The 21,853-nt window shown below is 45.9% G+C and overlaps 9 protein-coding genes across 9 annotated transcripts; 5 read left to right on the top strand and 4 right to left on the bottom strand.

Annotated features, from left to right (window-relative positions):
• Window positions 1-239: 239 nt before the first annotated feature.
• BKA67DRAFT_529004 (Lactonase, 7-bladed beta-propeller-domain-containing protein) lies at window positions 240-1,605 on the top strand (the record flags this gene model as incomplete). Its single annotated transcript, XM_046099002.1, has 3 exons — window positions 240-640; window positions 758-1,214; window positions 1,264-1,605. The coding sequence occupies 3 exons, from the start codon at window positions 240-242 to the stop codon at window positions 1,603-1,605; spliced, it is 1,200 nt and encodes a 399-aa protein (XP_045950846.1).
• Window positions 1,606-4,761: 3,156 nt separating this feature from the next.
• On the top strand, window positions 4,762-5,415 carry BKA67DRAFT_665522 (uncharacterized protein; the record flags this gene model as incomplete). Its single annotated transcript, XM_046108563.1, has 1 exon — window positions 4,762-5,415. The coding sequence occupies one exon, from the start codon at window positions 4,762-4,764 to the stop codon at window positions 5,413-5,415; it is 654 nt and encodes a 217-aa protein (XP_045950845.1).
• A 936-nt stretch (window positions 5,416-6,351) lies between these two features.
• BKA67DRAFT_588865 (chaperonin 10-like protein) lies at window positions 6,352-7,682 on the bottom strand. The gene has a single exon (XM_046104400.1). The coding sequence runs from the start codon at window positions 7,582-7,584 to the stop codon at window positions 6,421-6,423; it is 1,164 nt and encodes a 387-aa protein (XP_045950844.1). The 5' UTR covers window positions 7,585-7,682; the 3' UTR covers window positions 6,352-6,420.
• Window positions 7,683-7,842: 160 nt separating this feature from the next.
• BKA67DRAFT_588864 (uncharacterized protein) lies at window positions 7,843-9,625 on the bottom strand. Its single transcript, XM_046104399.1, has one exon. The coding sequence runs from the start codon at window positions 9,421-9,423 to the stop codon at window positions 7,966-7,968; it is 1,458 nt and encodes a 485-aa protein (XP_045950843.1). The 5' UTR covers window positions 9,424-9,625; the 3' UTR covers window positions 7,843-7,965.
• Window positions 9,626-10,766: 1,141 nt separating this feature from the next.
• Window positions 10,767-11,922, top strand: BKA67DRAFT_542676 (uncharacterized protein; the record flags this gene model as incomplete). Its single annotated transcript, XM_046101146.1, has 2 exons — window positions 10,767-10,836; window positions 10,895-11,922. 2 exons carry the CDS (start codon window positions 10,767-10,769, stop codon window positions 11,920-11,922), a joined length of 1,098 nt encoding a protein of 365 aa, XP_045950842.1.
• A 354-nt stretch (window positions 11,923-12,276) lies between these two features.
• BKA67DRAFT_542675 (short-chain dehydrogenase) lies at window positions 12,277-13,426 on the bottom strand (the record flags this gene model as incomplete). The annotated part of the gene is made up of 5 exons (XM_046101145.1): window positions 12,277-12,383; window positions 12,434-12,527; window positions 12,583-12,651; window positions 12,708-13,304; window positions 13,364-13,426. The coding sequence occupies 5 exons, from the start codon at window positions 13,424-13,426 to the stop codon at window positions 12,277-12,279; spliced, it is 930 nt and encodes a 309-aa protein (XP_045950841.1).
• A 1,043-nt stretch (window positions 13,427-14,469) lies between these two features.
• Window positions 14,470-14,802, top strand: BKA67DRAFT_542674 (uncharacterized protein; the record flags this gene model as incomplete). The annotated part of the gene is made up of 1 exon (XM_046101144.1): window positions 14,470-14,802. The coding sequence occupies one exon, from the start codon at window positions 14,470-14,472 to the stop codon at window positions 14,800-14,802; it is 333 nt and encodes a 110-aa protein (XP_045950840.1).
• Window positions 14,803-16,186: 1,384 nt separating this feature from the next.
• Window positions 16,187-17,311, bottom strand: BKA67DRAFT_542673 (uncharacterized protein; the record flags this gene model as incomplete). The annotated part of the gene is made up of 2 exons (XM_046101143.1): window positions 16,187-16,256; window positions 16,323-17,311. The coding sequence occupies 2 exons, from the start codon at window positions 17,309-17,311 to the stop codon at window positions 16,187-16,189; spliced, it is 1,059 nt and encodes a 352-aa protein (XP_045950839.1).
• Window positions 17,312-19,042: 1,731 nt separating this feature from the next.
• BKA67DRAFT_588860 (heterokaryon incompatibility protein-domain-containing protein) lies at window positions 19,043-21,463 on the top strand. The gene has a single exon (XM_046104398.1). The coding sequence runs from the start codon at window positions 19,275-19,277 to the stop codon at window positions 21,261-21,263; it is 1,989 nt and encodes a 662-aa protein (XP_045950838.1). The 5' UTR covers window positions 19,043-19,274; the 3' UTR covers window positions 21,264-21,463.
• Window positions 21,464-21,853: the final 390 nt, after the last annotated feature.

The following is a 21,853-nucleotide window of genomic DNA, read 5'->3' as shown; positions in this document are numbered from 1 at the left end:
CCATGCCATTCGTAAAAGTCATGACTCAGATTCCCAGCTGTTGCCATCATCTGTGCCCAGAGATCCGGTGATGGTCGGCGAAATGATGCCTTATTAAGCCATTGAACCAGGGCTCCGCTGGATTACTAGGATGGGGTTTGAGCTGAATATTAGTAGTGATCTCAACGAAGCAAGTTTGTGAATTTCCTCTTCTCAACCTGCCAGCCCGACTACTACCTTGTGTATCAAGCTCTAATACGATGTGGAAGGGTCCAAGTCTAGCCAGTCTTTTATCCTTGTACTTTCTGCCATCGTGTTTGGCCATGTTTCTTTACGTTTCATCTTATTCCGGCATAGTTACCACGCTAAATCTTACCTTGCCTGATCCGAACGCTTCTTCCGTTTCCACTGCACTTGAAAGCATCTCGGGCTCGGCTGGCTGCGCTCTAGTCCCGGCATGGCTGACTCTACAAGCCGCCAGCAGGACCCTATACTGTCTTGACAGGGGATCATCTGCACGCTCGGGGTCACTATCGTCATTTCAGGTAAATGACGATGGCAGTTTGACTCAACTTGATCGAGTTGACATGATCTTTGGAGCAGTGAGCTCCGTGATTTACGGCGATAGCGATGCAAAAGCAGGACTCGCTGTAGCGCATTAGTAAGGACTTTCTCTTATTTTTCAAGGCACCATGTGAGGCACAAGTCGTGGCAGCTGGCTTGCCTCCAGATCATGTTTGGAGTGGTGGTAGAAGGACGTTTCTAATGATTTTTTTAGTACGAGCTCCAGTTTCAGTACATTCGATATTTCAGATCCAGCTACATTAAAGCCGCTGCAGAATGAAACATTTGCTCTTTCTCAGCCCGGTCCAAACTCACCTCAACAGGATGCGTCACACCCTCATCAGGCCATACTCGACCCCACGGGAGGATATATAATTGTCCCAGACTTGGGAGCGGACCTCGTTCGGGTCTTCAAGATCGACGGACTTGGATATACTGCATTAGACCCTGTGATTGCCAGTCCTGGCTCTGGCCCCCGACATGCCACATTCCTAGCTACTGGGGGAAAGACCTACATGTATCTAATCAGTGAGATTTCAAACACCATTACTGGATACACTGTTGGCTATAGCGACTCGACCCTGGATTTTAAAGAGTTCTTTTCGATCAGCACCCTCGGACCGAATAATCCCGTGCCAGATGGGACTACAGCGGCAGAAATTACATTATCGGTCAGTCCCAAGCCTTTCTATGTTCGAGCCATCGCTAATGTTTTCGAAGCCCGATAACAGGTTTTTGATCGTTTCTTCCCGCGGAGATAACGGCTTTAGGATACCCCACTTCGACATAAAAAATGGTACTCAGATCGTTTCTGATGCCATTATCACGTACAATGTCGATCATAGCTCTGGCGAACTGTCATATCTGCAGTCATTTCCTGCTGGTGGCCGAGTTCCACGCCAATTCTCCATTAACAAAGCCGGAAATTTGTTGGCAGTTGGGCTACAGTCAGACAGCCGTGTCGTAGTCATAGAACGTGAAGTCAACAGTGGTCTACTGCAAAGGTTTATAGCTAGTGAAACAGTGGCTGGAGAGGTTACTTCTGTGATTTTCGACGAATGAAGACTGAAATACTCTCCTTGAACAAAGAGGGTGGAGTTTTCGAACTATTAAATCTGCATCATCGGAGCCTAGGGCGCGATGAAGTCCAAAACGACTTGAAGGAAATAGGATTCAGGGTGACCATGAGCTCTAGACTAGACTAATTTCATATAAGCAATGGCCTATCACAATCTCAGACTTAGCTGGAACCGCACTACTCGTGATGTTACTACACGAGTGACAACAATGACCCTGCTTATTGCTTAAAAGTGTATAGAAATGATATGACTGGTAACAATTTGATAGAGACTAAGTTCTGTAAATGTTTTATTTAATAGTCCGGACAGCTTGTTCAGCGTTGGATCTGATGCGTTGGACCAGAAGTGAAGAACGTGTATGAAAGACAAACTCAACCCCTCTGCTAGTAGGATTTACAGCCTTGGAAGCGAATAAGAAAATTTTATCACTTGGTGTTTCGTGGATCAGGCAATATCAGGGTGAGTTGGTAGGAACCATTTCATGGATGTCATTCCCGTATTATATGAACAGTCATTATATCTTTAATCAATTTGAGCATTGATTGTGTTTGTGTATTAACAAGCACCGGATCAACAACTTGCTCCACACAAAGCACGCCGTGTACGCAATTGATCAACGCAGCCAACGAGACCACCTGTTTCCAGCTGAATATCCTCCCCAGGCAAGCGATTGCCGTAAGATGCGGCGATATCACAGTATCATAGTTAATTTGGCCAACGAGAGGGTGTGTTAAAGGTCCCCGGTGACATCCTTTCTATCAATTAATCACACAGGCAAAAGCTCTGTAAGTATATAATTGCTAACTCATAAAGCCAATAAGCAAGATTAGAGATATGTACATTTTAATGATCAAAAAGTCTATAAATAAAGAAATATCCTCATTATACACCTAAATCAATAGTAACCACATTGTTTTAGAAGGGGTAATCCATCTCAAACACGCGACAGGACGTGCCACTGGCCTCACATCTTGCACTGCGAGAATTGTTAGTCGCATATATGATAAATGACAAATAGTGCATCGAATAGGCAACAATTGAAAACATGTTGTAACCAACAAAAAGCTTGAACGCGAGTCACTTACTAGAAGACCATATAGCCTTTCCCATTACTAGAAGCGCCACCCAGTGCCGTTAGATCAGAATTGCCCGTGTGCTCGTACCTGACTGCGAATGAGAGCCAATCGCTCGTTACGTAGCAATGAAGTTCACCATGCAGGGCATCTTGCCTCCCACGTGTAAATTGTAGCACTCCACTTGGGCACTTCAAGCCTGCGTAGACTGTCAATTATCGTGTGTAGTGACCCGACGATTACTTTCACTATGTACATATATAAGCAATCCCAGAGTCATAGTATCTTTAGTCGATAGTGGGTGAAGGATCATGACCTCCCTGACAGGTCACAAGGATGAGATTGGGTATCTGGCCAATCAGCTCTTCCGCCTCAATAGGTGGGAATAGGCTCCTTCGCACTATGTACACGAACACTGCATCAGAATGAAAAATATTTTTCAGCCAATCTTATATTTTCTTTTCATGTCAATACTGCTTAGATGAACCGTCGTCGGATATCGCTTAATACATACTGACAGTCGAATCAGCTGATATTCATCGGTTGTCGGGCTTGTTTCTTGGATATTTGTCTACACGAAAGCTGCGTGAAGCTCTGGAAGACGGCTAAGATCCATCCGAAATGTCTGGTCTTACCTACTAAGTGGAGCGGCAGATCCTTCTATGCTAGTCACACGGCACGGGCAGCCAAGAAAAGCTCCACTCGTACTGTACATACGATGAAGCGACATGAGCTAGTCTCCAGCGTAGCCGAAATCATACCGAATGTCCGGGGCAATACGAAGCGTATATTACACAGAGGGGGGTTGGGCTCAGGTCCGTCCCATGCGTGGAGCCAAAGATAGGGTTGATAGTTGCGTGGATAAGCTTTCCAGACATTGCTAGGCGCTAGGTGAGGTATTCTCAACTTCAATTCGTGCTTACGTTAACAAATGCATCATCTTTCCTCTTCCAGAGCCTGAGCTTTTGGCAAGGTACTTGAGAAGTTGTTCAGTTCATATTCGTCGGCGCAGCATACCACTCACCGCCTTGAAATACTAACCGCCTTCAAAAAGCGTATTGGCCTGGCGTCAACTTCTAGTGTTTTGAGAAAGACGATTACCTCATCGCCGGCCCTGTATGGCTCGGGAAAACATAGTAGCAGACGTCATAACCATGGGACTCATGCGCTCCACGTTTTGGCCTTGCTCATAACGGCGGATTAGCTTTAAGCCAGACAACGTCGGCATCCTCAAGCGTAAATGTTATTCGTAGCTGAGCAACAGCCATAAGTCTGCGCACGATCAGAGCTGTGCTGGTATATGGCCTCGTGTGCAAACTTATAGCTGGTAACGTGTGTATAAGTATGATCATTTCTACTGCCGTGAAGTCTAAAAGCATTTTCATCATAACCGACTTTGACAATTTATGACAAATTTGATGACTAAATTCATGAAGCCTTTGGTGATGAGTTATCATCAGAGTAGTGCCTGCAATGGAGTGCACCAACGCGAACTGGGTAGTGGAATGACCACTGATTGTGACCAGCTCGCTCAATTAATTTAGCGGAATCTGGTCATTTTACACATAAACGTTAAGAACATGTAGTAACTTAAGCGCAATAACGTGATGTTTCAATCGAACTTGAGTAGGCAGTCCAAAGCTGATAGGTAACATCATGTACTTAGGGGCTTAGATTCTCTAATACATTTCGTCGAACAATTAGATATTAGAAGTGTTCTGGAAATGCATTCATTTTCCTTTAGTTTGTGGTATCTCACAACATTCCCTATCTTGGCCATTGATTCACCCACCTTAGGAGAGGTGGTGAAGATATCATCTCACAATAAACCATTCAGGATAGGTTGTGCACCAACTTGCAATCAGGTACTGAGGTTCACTATTAGTTCTCTTCGCCATGAACGAATGCTGTGATTTAGAGACATAGAGGTATGGTTTCTCCATCACCGTCTCGTACTTGGGTATCTATAAAAGGGCACTGGATTTAGTGATAATTTGTGGATTCTTTATTCTTTGTTTCAGATCCTTCTACTACCATTCGTTTGATACTACACCTCACAACCCAAAATGAAACCTAAGAGCGAGGCAAGGGCCGCGATATACGGATTGGTTGAACATATGTTCAACCACCTTTATGATAGCACTTCTAGCGGTCACTCGGTTCGGCTTCTCAAGAAATACGCCCTGGAGGTCGCTTCGGGTAAAGTTGATGGAAAAAACGTGGTTTTGATGATACGAAAAAACCATAAAGTGGTCCCTGAGTTTGACCTTAATGACGGCAATCTCAAACAGGAGTGCAAGCTCGTAGCTGCCAAATATGGCGTTGATAACATGGAGCATAAAGTGGCGGATGGAAACTATCGAATCGCATTGTGTGAGGTTCTGACAGGTAAATCTATGCAGTATCTTCCGATCCTCGTTGCGCTGACAGGTGTTGTGTTTCAAGAGGACGATTCATCTTGTTCATATTTCACCGACACCGGAACGACTAGAACCTACCGCCAGGTGATAGATAATGAGGAGGAGATGTCTTCGGAAGATCTTGAAATAGTCTATCGTTTGCAGGCCACTGTCTTGGCCTTGGAGGCTATTGGCTCTGTCCCTGTCGCCAACGACCCTGTCTTAGATGCTATCACTGGCCGTGATGCCGATTATGCCTGGGAGAATGAGCCAAGGCCTGAATTTCGAGCTGGTTATGAGGAGTTTAGGAGGCGGTTGTAAACATCCTCTGACCAGACGTAGAGCTGGATTCTCTATTGTGTTTTGTGCCTATCTTATGCGGCATTATCTACGGCTGGCGATACAGTAGCTTATATAAACAATAATACTTGAGTAAAGGCCGCATAAATCTAGATAGAGCATACCAAACCACGCGGATCGCACCAGTTCACGACTACATATCCGCCTATTATATGCAGTCTACACGATCATCAACCGCTAAAGACCCCTAAGCTTTTCAATATCGAAACCCTTCTTAAATAACTCCTTAACCTGAAAGTTTTCAACTTCAATCATTTATGCCAGATGGATTAAATGGCTATAGGAGGGAGATGGATTATGCTAGAGTTTTGTTTGCGAAATACGAAAGCTCGAATTCAAGCCTAGGTGGTCACTTCCGGCTTGTGTAATTACAATCCACCAATGACTCAGGGATTGCCTCATACTTGATTGACGTCGAAGGCAGGTGTCAGGCCATCGGCCTCAATACCAGTGAAGCAACTGAGAAGAATCTCACATAGGTGCTCATAATCCTTCGTGGACGATAGATATACACTAGTTACTATCTCTACAATTGATAAGTAATACTCGGGATAAGGACGATGTGAGTGGAATTAGTGCGAGTGCACGGAGTCTATAAAGATTTCTACAATCATTGTCCCATTTAAATCCTCAGATCTGCAATATATAGGCGAAAATATTAGCTCGATGCATGGGATATATACTCATCATTGACCGTGTATTTCAGGGATAGTGTCCATTTAATCACGCCAGAAAACATAAGTGTGAGGGCTGCTCACTGATGGGCCTTGGATCGAGAAGAAAAATGAAAGAAACTCTTTTGCTCTTTCTTTCGTTTGGGATTTACAAACATTTATCTAACAAGATTAATGAGTGAAATTTACTGTATGGTCAAGGATGGTATTTATGGTTTAATTGCGCGTCTATTTCACGAGTCACGTTTTAGGAATCTTTTCAGTAACCCTTTCTTGCAACGATGATTAATCATCAAAAAGGTCGATACACTAACTTCTCAGCACTAATTGGCCTCATCCAAGGCTCGCGTCGATCCTTACCGCGATCTTTCATAGCACCAGAACCAAGTAGCACAAAGCCATCATGCGTGATATTCTCCAGACCACCCGGCATTAGCCTGACAGGATTACCATTAATCCTTCGACCGCTGGACAACCACTTAAAGAAGGCAGTTGTGAACGTCCGAGATTGACTAGATGCCGGCACAACAAGACCTTGGTATTGCACGTCGACTCCGAGGCCTTCCCACACGGCGCCATAACTCGGGCGGATATTTTCGGGTAATCCTTCGGCATCCCAAGCGCCGCCCTCCCTCGATCTGACGATGGCCATCTTGCCTCCGTCACTCAAGACACCGGCGACATTTTTGACCGTAGTTCCTTCTGAAATACAATCAATTGCGTATGCCACACCATGTTCATTTGTCTGCTCTAGAACCTGACGAGACCAGTCTTGATCTCTGTAGTCAATCAAGGTGTCGTAAAGGTATGGTTCAGAGTGCAATGACGGAAAGTTCTTTTGACTCGCTACACCAATCATCTTCAATGATGCTCCAGTGTGTACTACCGACGACCGCAGAAGCTGTGCTACGAACAGTCCAACAGAAGTTGACGCACCATATACAAGGACAGTTAATGGAACTCGATCTGGAAGACCTGCCGAACGACCACCGGGTCTGATGCGGGGTGTTCCTGGTACCCAGTCAAATGGCGCCGGTAGATCCAGACGATAGAATAGCGCCTGCGCCGCCGTTAGAGCACAAAGGCTTATAGTCGCAGCCTCCTCGAACGTCAAATCCTCAGGCATTCGCCAAAGCAGGTCCACCGGGCAGGTAACGTATTCTGCGAATGCTCCAGGCCGCTCATTGACACTGCTTGCGCCCTGTAGAAAGCCCGCCACTTTTGTGCCAATCTTGATGTCGCCATCGCCGTCTGCTGTCGCAAATACTGTGCCAGAAAAGTCACTGCCCACGATTCTCCCACTCTTGCCAAGCGGATTGAGTGTGTAAAGGGCGTCTACTGGATTTAGTGCGATGGCGAAGACTTTCACCACTGCTTCGCCCTGAGCAGCTGTAGGGACAGCTACCTCCTCCACAGAGGCTGTCCGAGCTTCAGCGTTTAGCACGAGTGCCTTCATTTGAGCTTGAAGTTGAATATGGAGAGCAAAAATAATAAAGGTCGTAATACTGGAGCTATTAATTTTGAAGCGTGTAATTTGACGATGTTATTGTGATTGTCGAGGCGCTTAATAATCGCCAACAAGTTCTAGTACCACCTTAGTAATCCAGTCATGATGTCGCAAGCATCAGTCCAAATCAATACCACATCCCATGTTTTTCACTGGCTACGTGGAAATATCTCCTCACCACCGTATAGCAATTGGTCTCTACGCGACCATATAACATGTATCAATCTGTTTTATGCTAACAAAAGATATCAACCTGATTGTCACTGTAGTAGCTAACGAGAATACATCACAGTTTTTTATTTCAATAAATCGAATGCTCATAATACCGTGCTAGTTGCCCGTGCGAGTTCTTTCCTCTCGGGCATCAGTCCGTGATACCTGTCTACTTGGAACATCCATCAGAGGCGTGTCATCTGTACTCCTCGACGAAGCTATATGCCCTTGCTGTACAGTGGATGTGATGGCTTGTCCACCGACTGGCGGAGTTGTAGCACTAGGGCTACCTTCGCGTATAGATTCTCCCAAAAGTTTTGCGAGTCTACTGACTCCAGCAGCGATAAGGACAATGAAAACAGTGGCCGACACGCCCCATTGCCCAACTGCGCTAAAAGGTTCCGCATTGGGAATGTGGGCGAATTCTTCAAAACATAGCCCGACGTATCCGAGATATGAGCACACACCTAGCGCCTGGATCACCATCTCGACCTTGCACCTTGTGCATGCATCGAGGCGTAAGGGTCTACGCAGTCTCAGAAGTTCGCGCCATTCCTGTTTCACTTGATTCCAGATATCATGTCTACATGGTTTATGTCGAAGTATCACGACCGCAAAAGACAAGATCGCGTAAAGCAGCCAGAAGGTAATGCCCGTTCCTCTTCTTGCGGAACTAGTGTATCTGTTGCTCAAAGATGCTTCAAATACTCCAATCTCTTGTGATTGTCTCCCGAGATATGCTCTCTCTGGGGAAAAACACGAGTATATGCAACCCGTACCGCCTAAGGGATCATTGCGCAGGATGGCGTCGAGTTTTTCATGCCAAGCTGCATCTTCGGGACCTGCTTCGTAGTTTGAGCGGGGGAGGGGCTCTTTCGAGCCGATGGGGCAGATCTGGTAGTTTATAAACGCGTTCGGGGTGATTATGTTGAAGAATATGTGCCCGGTCGCAAGCAAAGCTGTCCAAAGCACGAGAATAGGGGCTCCTTCTGCGCTCTTGAAGGTTTGGGACCACGTTGCAGCTGGTAGAATGGCTAGCAAGCCCTCGCCCACAAGCGAGCCGGCAATGATATAGTCTGGATCAAAGTTTCCGGCGCAGATCGAGATCGTTTCATTACCGCTGCCGATGCTGACCTGTGTACAATCATATGGTTGTTTGTCCTTAGCCACCCGATTGTTGACCGAGAAAAGAACCATGAGGTGGATGGAAGCAACTCCAGCATATGTCATGGCAGAGGCTGCCATGGCAGTAGATAACCAACGTACTCGACGTACAAAGAATGCTGTAGTAAGCATAATGACGTATACGGATGTGCTAGATGTCCCGTATTGGCCACTAGCAGGATATCCGCAAGTGATGGCTTGGGCAGTGAAGTTTGAGGTTGTGACATACTGCGGTATACGCTTTTGTGCTTCTGTGGGAACGTAGAGATATAATCCGCTGAATACGGTAAAAATCAATAGACATAGTAGAATCAAGATGAATGCGAGCCTCTTAGTTCGTTGCGTTAAGATATGTGCATTATCCGTGGCCAGCCTCAGGAGATAATCCGCATACATGTTGAAAATATTCATTTTGTAAGAACCAGGTTATCAATTTTGTGAAGACGACTTCTATGAAAAATAGGAGCCGTCCTGTGGATTTAACGCACTCATAAATTTCTGCGTTGTTTATTTTTGATAGACTAGTGTGAACGAGAGTTCACAAGGATTATTGATTGATATTAAAGAAATGGTGCTGTACTGTAATAGATCCAATGAATCAGCAGTACTGTGGTTTCTACAGCGCTCCAATGGTGTTGCGTTCAAGTATGTACTGGTTGCCCACCAGTATCGTAGACCGCAACCTGCTTTTATTCGTGCCAAGACTGATGCACAGCAATTTTACTAAACCTGGCTCAGCGCCCAATCCTCTAAAGGCAATTCACCAATCACTGCGATTCTCCTTCTCAGCTTGGATCACATTGCATGGATGTTCAGCCCGTAATGAATGTTTTTAAGCTGATACGCATCGTACCAGATGATCAAAAACTTATATCGCATGATTCAATAGTTCCATCCATCGTTCAGTGTTATCACCTATGATAAAGTAACATTCCTCCTCTCGAGAGCCATTGTCCACGCATTACGGCCAGCCCATTCCAACTTTGACGGTGTGAACATTGCGAACTTCCGGCCTACGTGTCCAGTGGTTGGGCTCGCCTGAAGCGCCACCTTGAGGGCTATAACACCGCCATGAGGTCCCTAATATAGACCGGCCCAGCACCCTTCTTGGCTGACGCCGCATGGGTAAGTTGTCAAGCTTCTGAGTTTCTGCAAAGGTCATAAGCCGTATGTGCACATCAGAGGATAGTTAAGATAGCCGGACTGTAATCAATGCTAAGTAAAATTCATTTCTTGTAGCTGAACCTACATGCTGTTCGTAGGGTCGTACATATAGCCAAAAGATTGACAGGGTTGGATACGTTCACAATCGTTTGTGACAACTAATTAGTCAGCCGCAGCTTTTTGACACCGTGTCGCGGAATCATCGGCTGGGCATCTTTATTTGGATGGTACATAAATTCGACGGACACAACCTGAACTTTTACGCGCATCTGATGTGAATACGCAAATGAAATAATCGAGCCTTGACCGCACAAAGGGTAGATTTGGCTGATTCTTTCGTTTCAATTAACATTTGTAGTATTACACGTACAAGTATAAATAAGAGTTACCGTGATGTGTGTAGTGGGACACCGTTCTAGTGGACATAAACACACGGTTCTTGAAGCTCACCTAAGACGAATCCAATCCGCATTGCTCACATTTGTCAATTAATCGCGCCTCCTCCAGATGTAAAAAAATCACCGCAGTGTACGGCCAAAACACCACGCGTCATGGTGTCAAATTGCTGTGCTTCTTGAGCTATCCTTACCATGCCTCGTGGCCACATCGGAACCGGCCAGCTGCGTAAGCGGCAAAATGCCCAAGCGCAACGCAACTACCGTGAGTCTTTGTTGAGCGAGCACAGCTTATCATCTGTCACTAAGTTTATTGACTCCAGGTGCAAAGCAAAAAAACCGAGTGCATGCCCTCGAGCAAATGGCAGCATCTGTACTGGCCAGCAGTAGCTCACTCAACGCTTCTGCTGGACACGCTGCGACTGATGCAGAAATAATGGACACGAGTACAAGAGCCACAATCAACGTGCACTCAGGTAGCAGCAGTAATCACAACATGCTCGCAAAAGCCTTGAGCTTCCCAGTCCTCTTCTCTTTCTCCCGAGACGAATTAATCAGATGTGTCCGAATCATGGCAAGTGAGGGCTTCGGTCTTCGGCACATCGTCAAGTATGGCTTGATAAGCCTTGGATATGGAATGGCAGCAGACCTCTTCGACCAAGCCTCGCAAGCCCCCTCACAGCGCTGGATTGAACTGGTGAAGCTGAGTTATGGGGGTATCGATATGAAACTCGTCGTATCGCGCGGCATCACGCTTCTTGGTCGGCTTCGGAATCCTCCAGCATGGCCATCACTGGAGACATTGAGAGCAACGTGCCCGAATCCACCAAGTACTATTACATTATCAGTCGTGTCAATTCTTTCAGCTCAGCTGCTCAATATGCAGTTTCTTGATATATCCCCAGACATGCTTTGGGACGAAGACTCCGTGTCACCATTATACGATCCACACTTGGAAAAAGATGGCGCTTCACTAAATGGTCACGGATGTATACGAACCATCCCAAGAGATCTTCAACCCACCACCAACCAGCGCCTATTCCCACATCACCCATACCTAGACCTTATCCCTTGGCCAATCTTCCGCTCAAACGTTATAGCAGCCATTTCTTTAGACCCACCTATGATTGATGAGGACGATCTCTGCCTAGACCTGACGAATGACGGGTTTCGATGCTGGGGTACTACTATGGGCTCTTTGCATGGGCGCGGAGAAGGTGTTCCTTGGGACTGTCGTAGCTGGGAGGCCACTCCATGGTTCTTGGAGAAATGGCAGTGCCTTACCGGTGGTGAAGATGGTGAAATGTCCAGAAATAGTGCTTGGTGGAGATCCATGCAGGGCATGTCTTAGTTGTCTCGTCCTATATAGTTGTCTCGTCCTATAAATAATTCGGCAGGATTCTAACAATTTGCTTAACGGTGAGACATGCTGACGACTACACATGGAGCCACTACAGGTGTTCACATTGGTTGGCACTTCGGAACTGCTAAGAAAGGTCAAAATATATTTAGAAAAATATTAAAACCAAAGGTAAAGACAGTTCCACATCATCCCGTCTTGATCAACCTCAGGAGCAGCTAGAAGTTGATGAGTTCTGGCCTCCTGGGTTGGCACCCTCAGCAGCGGCAGCAGCCCGTCCGTCTGAAAGTTCCGCCTCCCGATATTTTTAAGTACGATCATTTCTCTTGAATGCGTTTCACAAAGCTATTTGAAGGGACTGATCTGTGTATCGATCCATTCATAATACTTTCTTCGCAGCTCCTCGTCGAGAAAGTCTTTGCGGTAAGTCTGCAATCGTCCGATTGGAACGACTGAGGATCAGGTCAGATTCATGCAAGGCTATCTTTTAATAAAGACTTACCCCAAAGCCCCTGGTTATCAACTGTGATCTTGGAGCTTAGGCCAGCAAAAAGCTCGGTATATGCGCCTTTTTTCGGGTCATACCCTGCGATGCTCTGAAACATAAGTCAGACGAGCACCACGAGAAACCATCCCTGATCCGCAACATACTACTAATAATCTCTGATATGCTGGTGCAGAACGCTGAAGTTCTGTTCTGGCTATACCGGGCTCAAGGCTCTAATGCAAGAGAATCAGTATGTTTTGCTAGACTTCCTAAAGATGGTGATTCTCACAATGCTAATGATGCCTTCGCTCGCCACTCGTTTTCCAAATTCGGCCGCGATCAAAATCGTGCCAGCCTTGCTTCTGCAATACTTTATCCACTGCTTTTCATCATAAACCTCGTTCCACATGTTCATCAAATCAACCGCCGGCTTTGGTGCTGTCTTAGCGGCTATCGAGGACACCCAAACTACTCGTACCGAGTTCTTGGGTGCTTTTGCTGCAGTGGCGGCCAGAAGCGGGCGTAGACACAGCGCGAACATACAGGCGGCGATGACATTAACTCCGAGTTGAAGCTCGTAGCCCTGGGTCGTCTTGGAGCCCTCCGGAGGTACCATGACACCGGCGTTGTTCCAGAGCACATCCAGGCGGCTCTCATTGATGAGAAGCTCCTGTGCCGACAGCTTGACGGACACGAGATCGGCCAGGTCGAGATGCAGATACACAAGCTTACCTTTTGACTGTGGAAACGCATTTCGTATTTCCTCAATAGCAGCAAGAGCCTTCGCCTCGGAACGAACAGCAATGTACACTTTCGCGTGTCGTTGGTACAAAAGCTTGGCAAGCTCCATTCCAAAGCCGCTTGAGCTGCCGGTTACGACAAATACCTTGGTCGCTTGTCAGTTTTGACGCCTGCGACAAAATTGTTCAGGATATGCTAATTTACCTTCCCAAGCTGGTCCGGAAAGTTTTGCTCAGTGAGGGTTGGACGGGGGTAATATAGACTCATGTTGTTCTATAGATTAATTATCGATGCTTTAGTTATTGGACTGCAGAGAATGATGATTGCAGTCGGGCTATGCATTCCATGCAGAGCTTTATAGTTATTTCTTGACCACCAAGTAGCTCAGTGGCGTTTTACCTAGACACCGCACATCATTAATTTAGTCTAAAGAAGACGCAGCCAAAGTGTCTTAGTAGCGGAGAGCAACCAATGATATTCTGTATATGCAGGAAACGTGAGCATTATAGTGCTTACAAGCTGAGCAGCGGAAATGCAACGCCAGCTACTCTTTTGTAGCAGATGTTGGAAACGTAAGCATTGTGGATATTTGACAAGGTTGTGGGGCTTATGGATTCATGCCTGTGCTAGACCAGTCTGCAAACAAAGTGAGAAGTTTTTAAGCGTCGCACCATCTAGCAATATCTTCCTATTGTTGAAATATACTCATTATTGCCTGTTACCTTTCGGTACCGTTGCTGTTTTCCGCTGAGCTGATTCATACACAGCAATGTCTTGTTCTATTCTATGAGACTTGGTTTGGGTACCCGATAGGAGAGAGTCAACACATAACAAACCAATGCTTTTCATCGGCCAAGCGCATTGCCTACTAATTCTATTGATGTCTGGGACACCATCTTCTGTATGTTCTAAAAAGCTAAAGTACCTAAATCACCATCGTCACTCAGTCCATTTGTACATAATGCTCTTTTTAAGTTACGTGGAAATTGCAACCGATCGTTGGCAGCAAGTTCATTTCCCGCCAGCCGAGTTTCAAATGGCAACCTCCCTCAGCACACGAATGAAAATATGGAAGTAAATCAGACGCACATTGATGGCAAGGTCTACACCCGTGGGCTGTTACAGTTGTGAGAGGTTAAGCATCACAGCTGCTACATGTCGATAAAATGATTAAATATTTTTCTCGTCGTATTCTTAACACCATCTTCTGAAGTCTAGTACGCATCGACCAGTCTAGCATCTTCGATCAATAACGAACGGTTGTTGAACAACCCGAATATATCAGCCAGATACACCAGGCAAACACGAAGATGCCACAACAGAGCCAAAGCAGTGCTAGTGGAAATGTGGAATACAACGTGGCCAAGCGGGTACCAACCCCAGATCCAGCATTGAGGTCGAACCCCAGCACTGTGGAGCCCAAGACGAAGACCACCTACGAAAAGGACCAAGAGTCCCGAAATAGGCGCAAGCTCTCGACATCCGGCCCTAGCCGGGTACCATCCCCAGAAACATCACGGTGGCACAAGGGCAGCACGTTGGAGCCCGAGGCCAATACCACTTACGATAAAAGCCAAGAGTCCCGGACATCGTCACGCTTATGGAGCAAAACTCATAAGAAGGGGAAAGGGAAGAAGAAATGATGCAGTCTAATCGGGCGAGAACTCTATATCTGTATGTGTAAAGGTCTTGATATACTGAGCAAAGGACATAATACATCGTCTGGCTGAGAATGATTGTATGTATTGATCTGTTATGCCTGTGATTCTCAGACCATGGTCTGAAGGCTTCAATACAAGAAATTAGAAGATGTTCGAGTAAAAGTTGGAGACAAGATAACTTTCTAGATTCCCTTACTCTGCGTGCGACTTTACATAAAAAACGGGTTGAACAGCCAAGGAAAAGAAGTTAAAGAGGCACCAATACACGACTTCGTGCTTAAAAGCAAATGGGGGTGCTTTTCAATCATTAGCTACCTAGCCGTGCACAACGAGAAGTATCCATTTGTGGCAATATGGACCACTATAGCTGGCCACGGAGCTCTCAGATCACCTAACCTAGGAGTATGTGATCACGTGACTTAGCCAGTGTGCATATGCCCCCTTTCTGTACACCGATATTCTCTTTTGTGGACTTGGACTTCTACATACTACTTGAAAGTATCTATACTATCATTCCACGCCCTAAGAGCAACACACTTGCGTTCCCACGCTCATGCGAGCACCGCATGGGCTATCCTATGCTCGAGTAGGACCAGGCCCTTCCTTTCAGTGCATCAGACCTGTCCTTCACCAAAAAGTGTTCTATACCAACTGTAGAAACTGCCATATCATTAGACTAGTTCGTTTTCTTTGTCTGGGGCCGAGAATATATTTCGTTCATGAGGCTCGTTCCTCAAAACCGTTGATTGGTCGTGTCCTTTTCTAGATACCGGTTTCTCTCAAGCACGCGCATTCATCGATAATCACGCATCGTCGACTTTGGTAAGCTACGAAGCTTTCATACGCTACTGTATGATGTGGCTAGAGCAAACATGCTGTGTATATTGATGATCAGCTAAAAGCTGATCCGTAAATGCCTCATAGCAGGGACCATTAGCTTCAAACATACCATCACTCTAGATTAGGTTAGTGATATTATATTCCTGCTTCAATCTCTCTACATTTCTTAGAATAATTAAACGATCTTATTGTGATGATATGTTAATAAATATATATAGATAAACTTTCATGTATTTATCCGTTTCGTCTTTTAATCTAATGATCACTTAATCCATCGTACCAAGAGAGTATCTAGAGATCTAGTTAACCTAGATGATAACCATCTTCTATGCCCTTGACTCCAGAAAACTCCAAAACCAATTGCGCCTTTCCCTTGTCTATTCGCCGTACTTTACATTTTATCTCTGTCTGTGTTGAATTATTTATCTCTATTAACATCATCAAAATTGCTACCCGCAAGCTGTATGTTTGAACAACTGAGAGTAAGCCAACTACTCAGATTGACCCGCCATCATATTTTTCAATATCAATACGTTGCTTGGCTTAACAAAAACGTCTGTAGATCTGCTGCCATGACTTGATGGGTTCGTGCCGACCTGAAATTCCGTATTAGTTGAGTCTCAATGCCATCTTTACATAATCATTATTCGGGGATAACTCACAAGTGGAGGGCGTTGTACCAGAAATATGTTTGCAACTTGTCGCATCCGTAAGCAGTAGCGTTTGTCAAGACACCGATCTGATTCCAAGCTGCACAGTATGTAGCCGTGTGCGAGATGCCGTATTTCTTGGGGTTGTCCATGACCCCGTTGAGGAACTTGTTGGCGTCGTATAGCATAGCCTTGGCATCAGGATATGCAGCACCGAACGCTTGTGTCTGGTTCGAGAGTATCGAACCCCAGAGATCAACCTGCGTCTTGCTCGGGTAGACCTCGCCTGTCTTGTAGTAGGCCGTCTTTTGGTTAGCCGCTGTTCGGTCCAGAGGTGGCAGGTTCATAAACAAGAAGTTCTTGAACCCAGATTCGTACAGGGGTGTGACGCTCTGTTCGAACACGCCTCGTATCTCGGCAGTCCAGAAGTCCTGATAAGAAACTTCGGCCGGCTTGTAAGTCTTGCTGTCGAACACATCGTTGACACCAATCCACAGGGCCACAAGCGCCTTGCTCTTGTCCAGGTTTCCGCTGTTGCGCAGCGCCGGCTCTCCATACGTCAGGAACTGCTGGGTCTGGTTCACCAAGGGAACAGTCGTTTTGCTGTGTGGCGGGAGGAACTCGCGGCTCACGCTAGCACCGGCGAAAGCAAAGTCCCAAAGTTGGATTCGACAAGCGGTAGGCGAGTAGTATCCACTCGTCGTTGCGCAGCCGGTAAGGCGTTCAATCCAGTTTGGCCCCCCCTCAGCAGTACTAGTAAAGTTCTGCACAATCTTGGTGCTGAGAAGCTGAGACGCCGTATATTTAAAATTCTTATAGTCTCCAATAAAAGTGTGATTGGGGTTTCCCGCTGTGCCTTGTATAAAGGTATAAGAATCACCAAAGGCGATGACAGATTTGGTGCCGTTAAAGTTAAAAGATTGTGTGCCGTTATTTGCTTGAGCATGACCACATAGTGCTGATATGGCTGTAAGAACAGCAATATATGATGATTTTACCATTTTACCACAGTCTATATGTATACAGTGGAACAATTTGAATTTGGAAGGAGGGTCGTTTGACTGCTTGATGAATTTCATATCAATAACAATGCATGGGATATGTTTATTATATATTGATTTCTCTAATGTTCTGACCTGTCTCTTCTAGAGCTTTTGGTAACTTCTAAGTCATGACTGTTTGCTTAGTCGACAGACCCTCTACTACACTGCGGGAATTCGGCCAAGAAGCCGCACAACGGTGGAGCACGGCGGGTACGATAGTAGAATAATCAGTCGGACATATTTCTTCGCTCCGAGTCAGGAAATTCGTCACTTTTGAAGCTCTAGAAGAGCAAAATTTTGCCAAGGTAAATTTTCAATCTCCTCCGGACCTGCCGCAAGCAGAGTCATACCGATGAAAATCTTGGTATTTTGGAATTAAGGTGAGACAACATAGGTCCAGTGACAAATGAGAAGGTGGTTGCAATGACACTATAGCGTAAAGCGGGGCTTGGGGTTCTTAGGGCGTAGGATATCCATCTTAGCTGCGTTGTAAATGGAGGGGACAGGCAACGTTCAAAACCTGAGACCGTACCTGGTGCCCAAGGCACTAGACTACAGTGTGCTGCCATTTATAGAATTGCCAAGGGCCCTTATAGATACTTATGCCTGTTTCGGGAATACTATGTAACAGCCACAGACGCACTACCCGATTTCTCGGGTCTACGGCTGATAGATAGGGCTGTCTTGACTCGCGAATCATGTCATTGTCTCGTGCACTTAGACTTTCCGAACAGAATTGAAGTCACATTCCTTTCAACGCCCGAAGAATCGTAGCACGAACTTCTAGAAGTGTTCGACGCTCTGACACTACTGGCCAGAAATCTGGTTGCTCACTCCACCTCACGAGGCATTGAGATGGGTCAAATATCTGAATCATTCCATCTAGCTGCAGTGATTTTTAATCATAGTCAGATTTGGTGGTTCCAAAAATTCCTCTAACGAAATACCGTTGACAACATGACATCATAAAAAAAAACAAATCAATTTCTAGACTTATCGATTATGACGCTGGGTAGGAATGGCTCGCAATATAACGCTTAAGAGTTAACACTAGAATATACTAGTAAACATGAATGATGAGAGTCATAATAGCAGGCTAAAATGCTTGAGTTGGCCGTGGTCTATCATGGTTCTAAATATTGGTTAAAGTGACAAGACCCAGCTTTCTAAGTCTTCAGATATCAAATCATTTCGTACTGCTTTTTACTATCCAAATGTATATGTTTGATATATAGCTTATATTTCCTTTACTCATGTATAATTATAAAACAATCAAATGTTACAATTTAAATTTAAATAGGAAGAAATGAAGATAATTCTGCCGAGCTTTATAAAGAGTCGAGAGAAACCTACTTGATTTAGCCCAAACTGTCAGAGCAGCTACATAGGTCACAGTGTATGTGCATGAACGTTAAGCTATCTGTGACACGATATGTTACATTGTTCTGTTCCTCCTCGATTGAGGTACTTGATCCTGCTTGACAGACAAATTCTAAATCAGTTACGTGGCCAGTTTCTAGTGTCTATGAACCCTCTATGTCACCGCCACCTTCGGCATTATGCAGGTTGTTGCTGGCAGGGGGAGTTGCCAGCTGGGCGGCTGTGCACCCATTTGACAGGGAGGAATACGCCGACTCGCGCCGCCACAATGTGATCCAACAGCCATGGATCTTGTGCTCGGTGTGATGCGTGGAAATACCACGTGTCGCAAATTGCTTGCGTTACTCTTCTATAACCATCAGGCCTACTCTATTTCTATTTCCCACCAAACTGAATCAATTCCGAGTTCAAGCGTTCAATTCCGCCCTCTTGATCAGCAATCCACCCGTTGCTTGATCACCTGCCATCAACTGTTTCTATCTTCTGCGCATCGTGTAGGCCCATGGTATGAGATGTCGGTAGTCCAATCCGTGTCTTGGATATGACGCAACCTGTTCCTTCACACTTCACATTAGCAGTGTATCCGTACCGTACATTGATTAGAGAATCTGAAGAGATTCGATTGATCTGCATCCAAACAACAATAGATGGACACGTTAATTACGCTTTGTGCACAGTGTCGATGCACTCGGGGCCGGTATATTATGCTCTCTCGTATGTTTGGGGCGACGTAAGCAACCGTGAATCCATAGTCGTGGACGGCTATAACCTCTCCGTCACGGCAACGTTGGCATCGGCCTTGCGAGAGATTTCTAGAGAATATTCGTCCGACGGTGCTGTTTATCTTTGGGCAGATGCCTTATGCATCAACCAAAACGACCAGGATGAACGGAGTTACCAAGTTGGTCTCATGCATTCAATATATACAGGCGCTCACCAGGTGCTCAGCTGGTTGGGTTCCAGGGATTATAGGGCCGCATTCAAATATATTCGTACCGGTGCCCATCTCATCGAGTCACGCGACGACACGTCCTGGATTGAGAGGTTCCCTGAGCTGATGGTCCTGGATTACGATCTCAAGTCATTGGAAGCACGCACACTTTCACAGCCCAAAAGTCAGGAGCCTAGGATTCTTCCCCCCGATCCCACTGGGAATCATATCTGGGACACAATTGAACTGCTCGCCTGCGATGAATACTGGACCAGAGTTTGGATACTCCAGGAGATATGGCTTAACAAGGAAACTATCTTATTGACCCTTGGCGCGAGGATACACATACAGCACCTCTGGGACTTTCTGATATGGTTTCAGGATGTTCAATTTTACCCTGACGATCCGGCGAGTCTGCGACCAGAAGGCATGGAACCTCAACTCTGGAAAAACACAAGAGTAGTTGCACTGTCGTTTGCTAATATTAGCAGTATGATTGAAGCGCTGCTGCAAGTTCCTAACATAAACCAGAAACTGGGTAACCGTGAAGCAGAGCCGTTGCTTTTGGAAATGCACCGGTTCAATTGCTCGGTACAAGTGGACCGTGTATATGGTATTCGTGCAATATCCAACATGGAGTTAAAGATCGATTATACATCATCCGTGGAAAAGGTTTATGTCACTGCTGCAGAAGAGCTGGTTACGAAGACTAGCTTGGAGAGAATACTGTTTGGATGGGGTATTGGCACAGGTCGTGCTTCGAAATTGCCAGGTCTACCATCCTGGGTACCTGATTGGGGCTTACCTCCAGTAACGGGTTACCTATCTTCACACGGAACCGGCGCTGGAATCTCAAATGCAGATGATGATTTGGACAAGCTTGTACTGGCAAAAGCGAGGAACGGGGTCCTTACCGCCCGAATGATTTTTGTTGACAGTCTGGTTGGTGCCACGACATGGACTACGACGGACGACTTGCGCGATTTTTGCCTTAACGCATTTCTGGGCTTCCAAGATCTTATTGGCACCAAGCAAAATATCGCAGGCATTGTCCAGGCTCTAGTCTGTATCAACCAGCCTTTAAAAGGGGAGCACCACCGAATCCATCGAGCCATTGCCTTGTTGTTTTTCTTGATCATTGGCAGAGAATGGCGCAGAATTCGACAATGTCGTGGATACGAGACAATATTACAAGCACGTTTGGGCATCCTGGGGATTCGACACAACGAGGAATTCGAAAGTGATACACGAAAGATCATGCTTGGCCAAGAAGTCCCGAGTGAAAGTCGCTCCGCAAGATACTGGCTGCAGCATGTGGAATATGATGCAGTTGACTGGATAAGGAATTTGCGTTTTGTTTGCAAGAAGCTTGCCATGGTCGAAACTAAAGGATCGCGGCTGGGTTTGGGCCCTGTGGGCAGCCAAAAAGGTGATGAGGTCTGGATCTTGCCGGGCTCGCACTATCCGCTCCTGCTGCGGAAAGCAGACGGAGTGAGGAAATTTGTGGGTATGTGCCGGATCAACGGGCTCATGGACGGTGAAGTATTTGAGCAGGTCGAGCGTGGTATCTTGCACTTGGAGGAGGTCAGCATTGTATAAGCAGCATTCCGCACAAATGGTGCAACTTGCAAGACATCTTGCAAACCATGAATGCGATGCCAGAGAACGGGCCACCTGTTGTGGATTAATGCTGGATGTCGACATTATCACATAGTTCCACCGGTTACACAATTGCCGGGCTTGTAGACAACGTCAAACCAAACTGTGGGCAATGTCACATGGCATCCTCAGTCCAGAAAGTGTTCTATAATGGCCGTAGTTACATGCACAGTGGTGACATAGCATCACAGCAAACCGCTTTAGAGTGAGTCTGTACGGCCACCAACCTTGAACTATCTGGTTCATCCATGTTGCAGTCATCAGTCACACTCTGGAGCATTGTCAAATTGGTATGTATCGAACGAAAAATTTCTCTGGGACCGATGGCGGCAGGACCGCGGCAGACCAAAGGGTAAGTGATCGAAAATGAAATTCCTCTGTCCTCCGATTTCCCCTCCAAGACCTGTCATTGATTGTGACGAAAGCCAGAGTGAATACGGAGGATTGTCTTTGTTTTATGTGAGGAAGAAAGGAAAGAAAATTCTAAGATTCAGGAACCGACGCCGAGAAGATACAGTGCAGCTCAAATT

The sequence above is a fragment of the Truncatella angustata genome, assembly GCF_020726525.1.
Source record: "Truncatella angustata strain MPI-SDFR-AT-0073 chromosome Unknown BKA67scaffold_15, whole genome shotgun sequence".
NCBI lineage: Eukaryota > Fungi > Ascomycota > Sordariomycetes > Amphisphaeriales > Sporocadaceae > Truncatella > Truncatella angustata.
The sequence above is the reverse complement of the archived record's forward strand: the minus strand, read 5'-3'. Positions and strand labels throughout refer to the sequence as shown.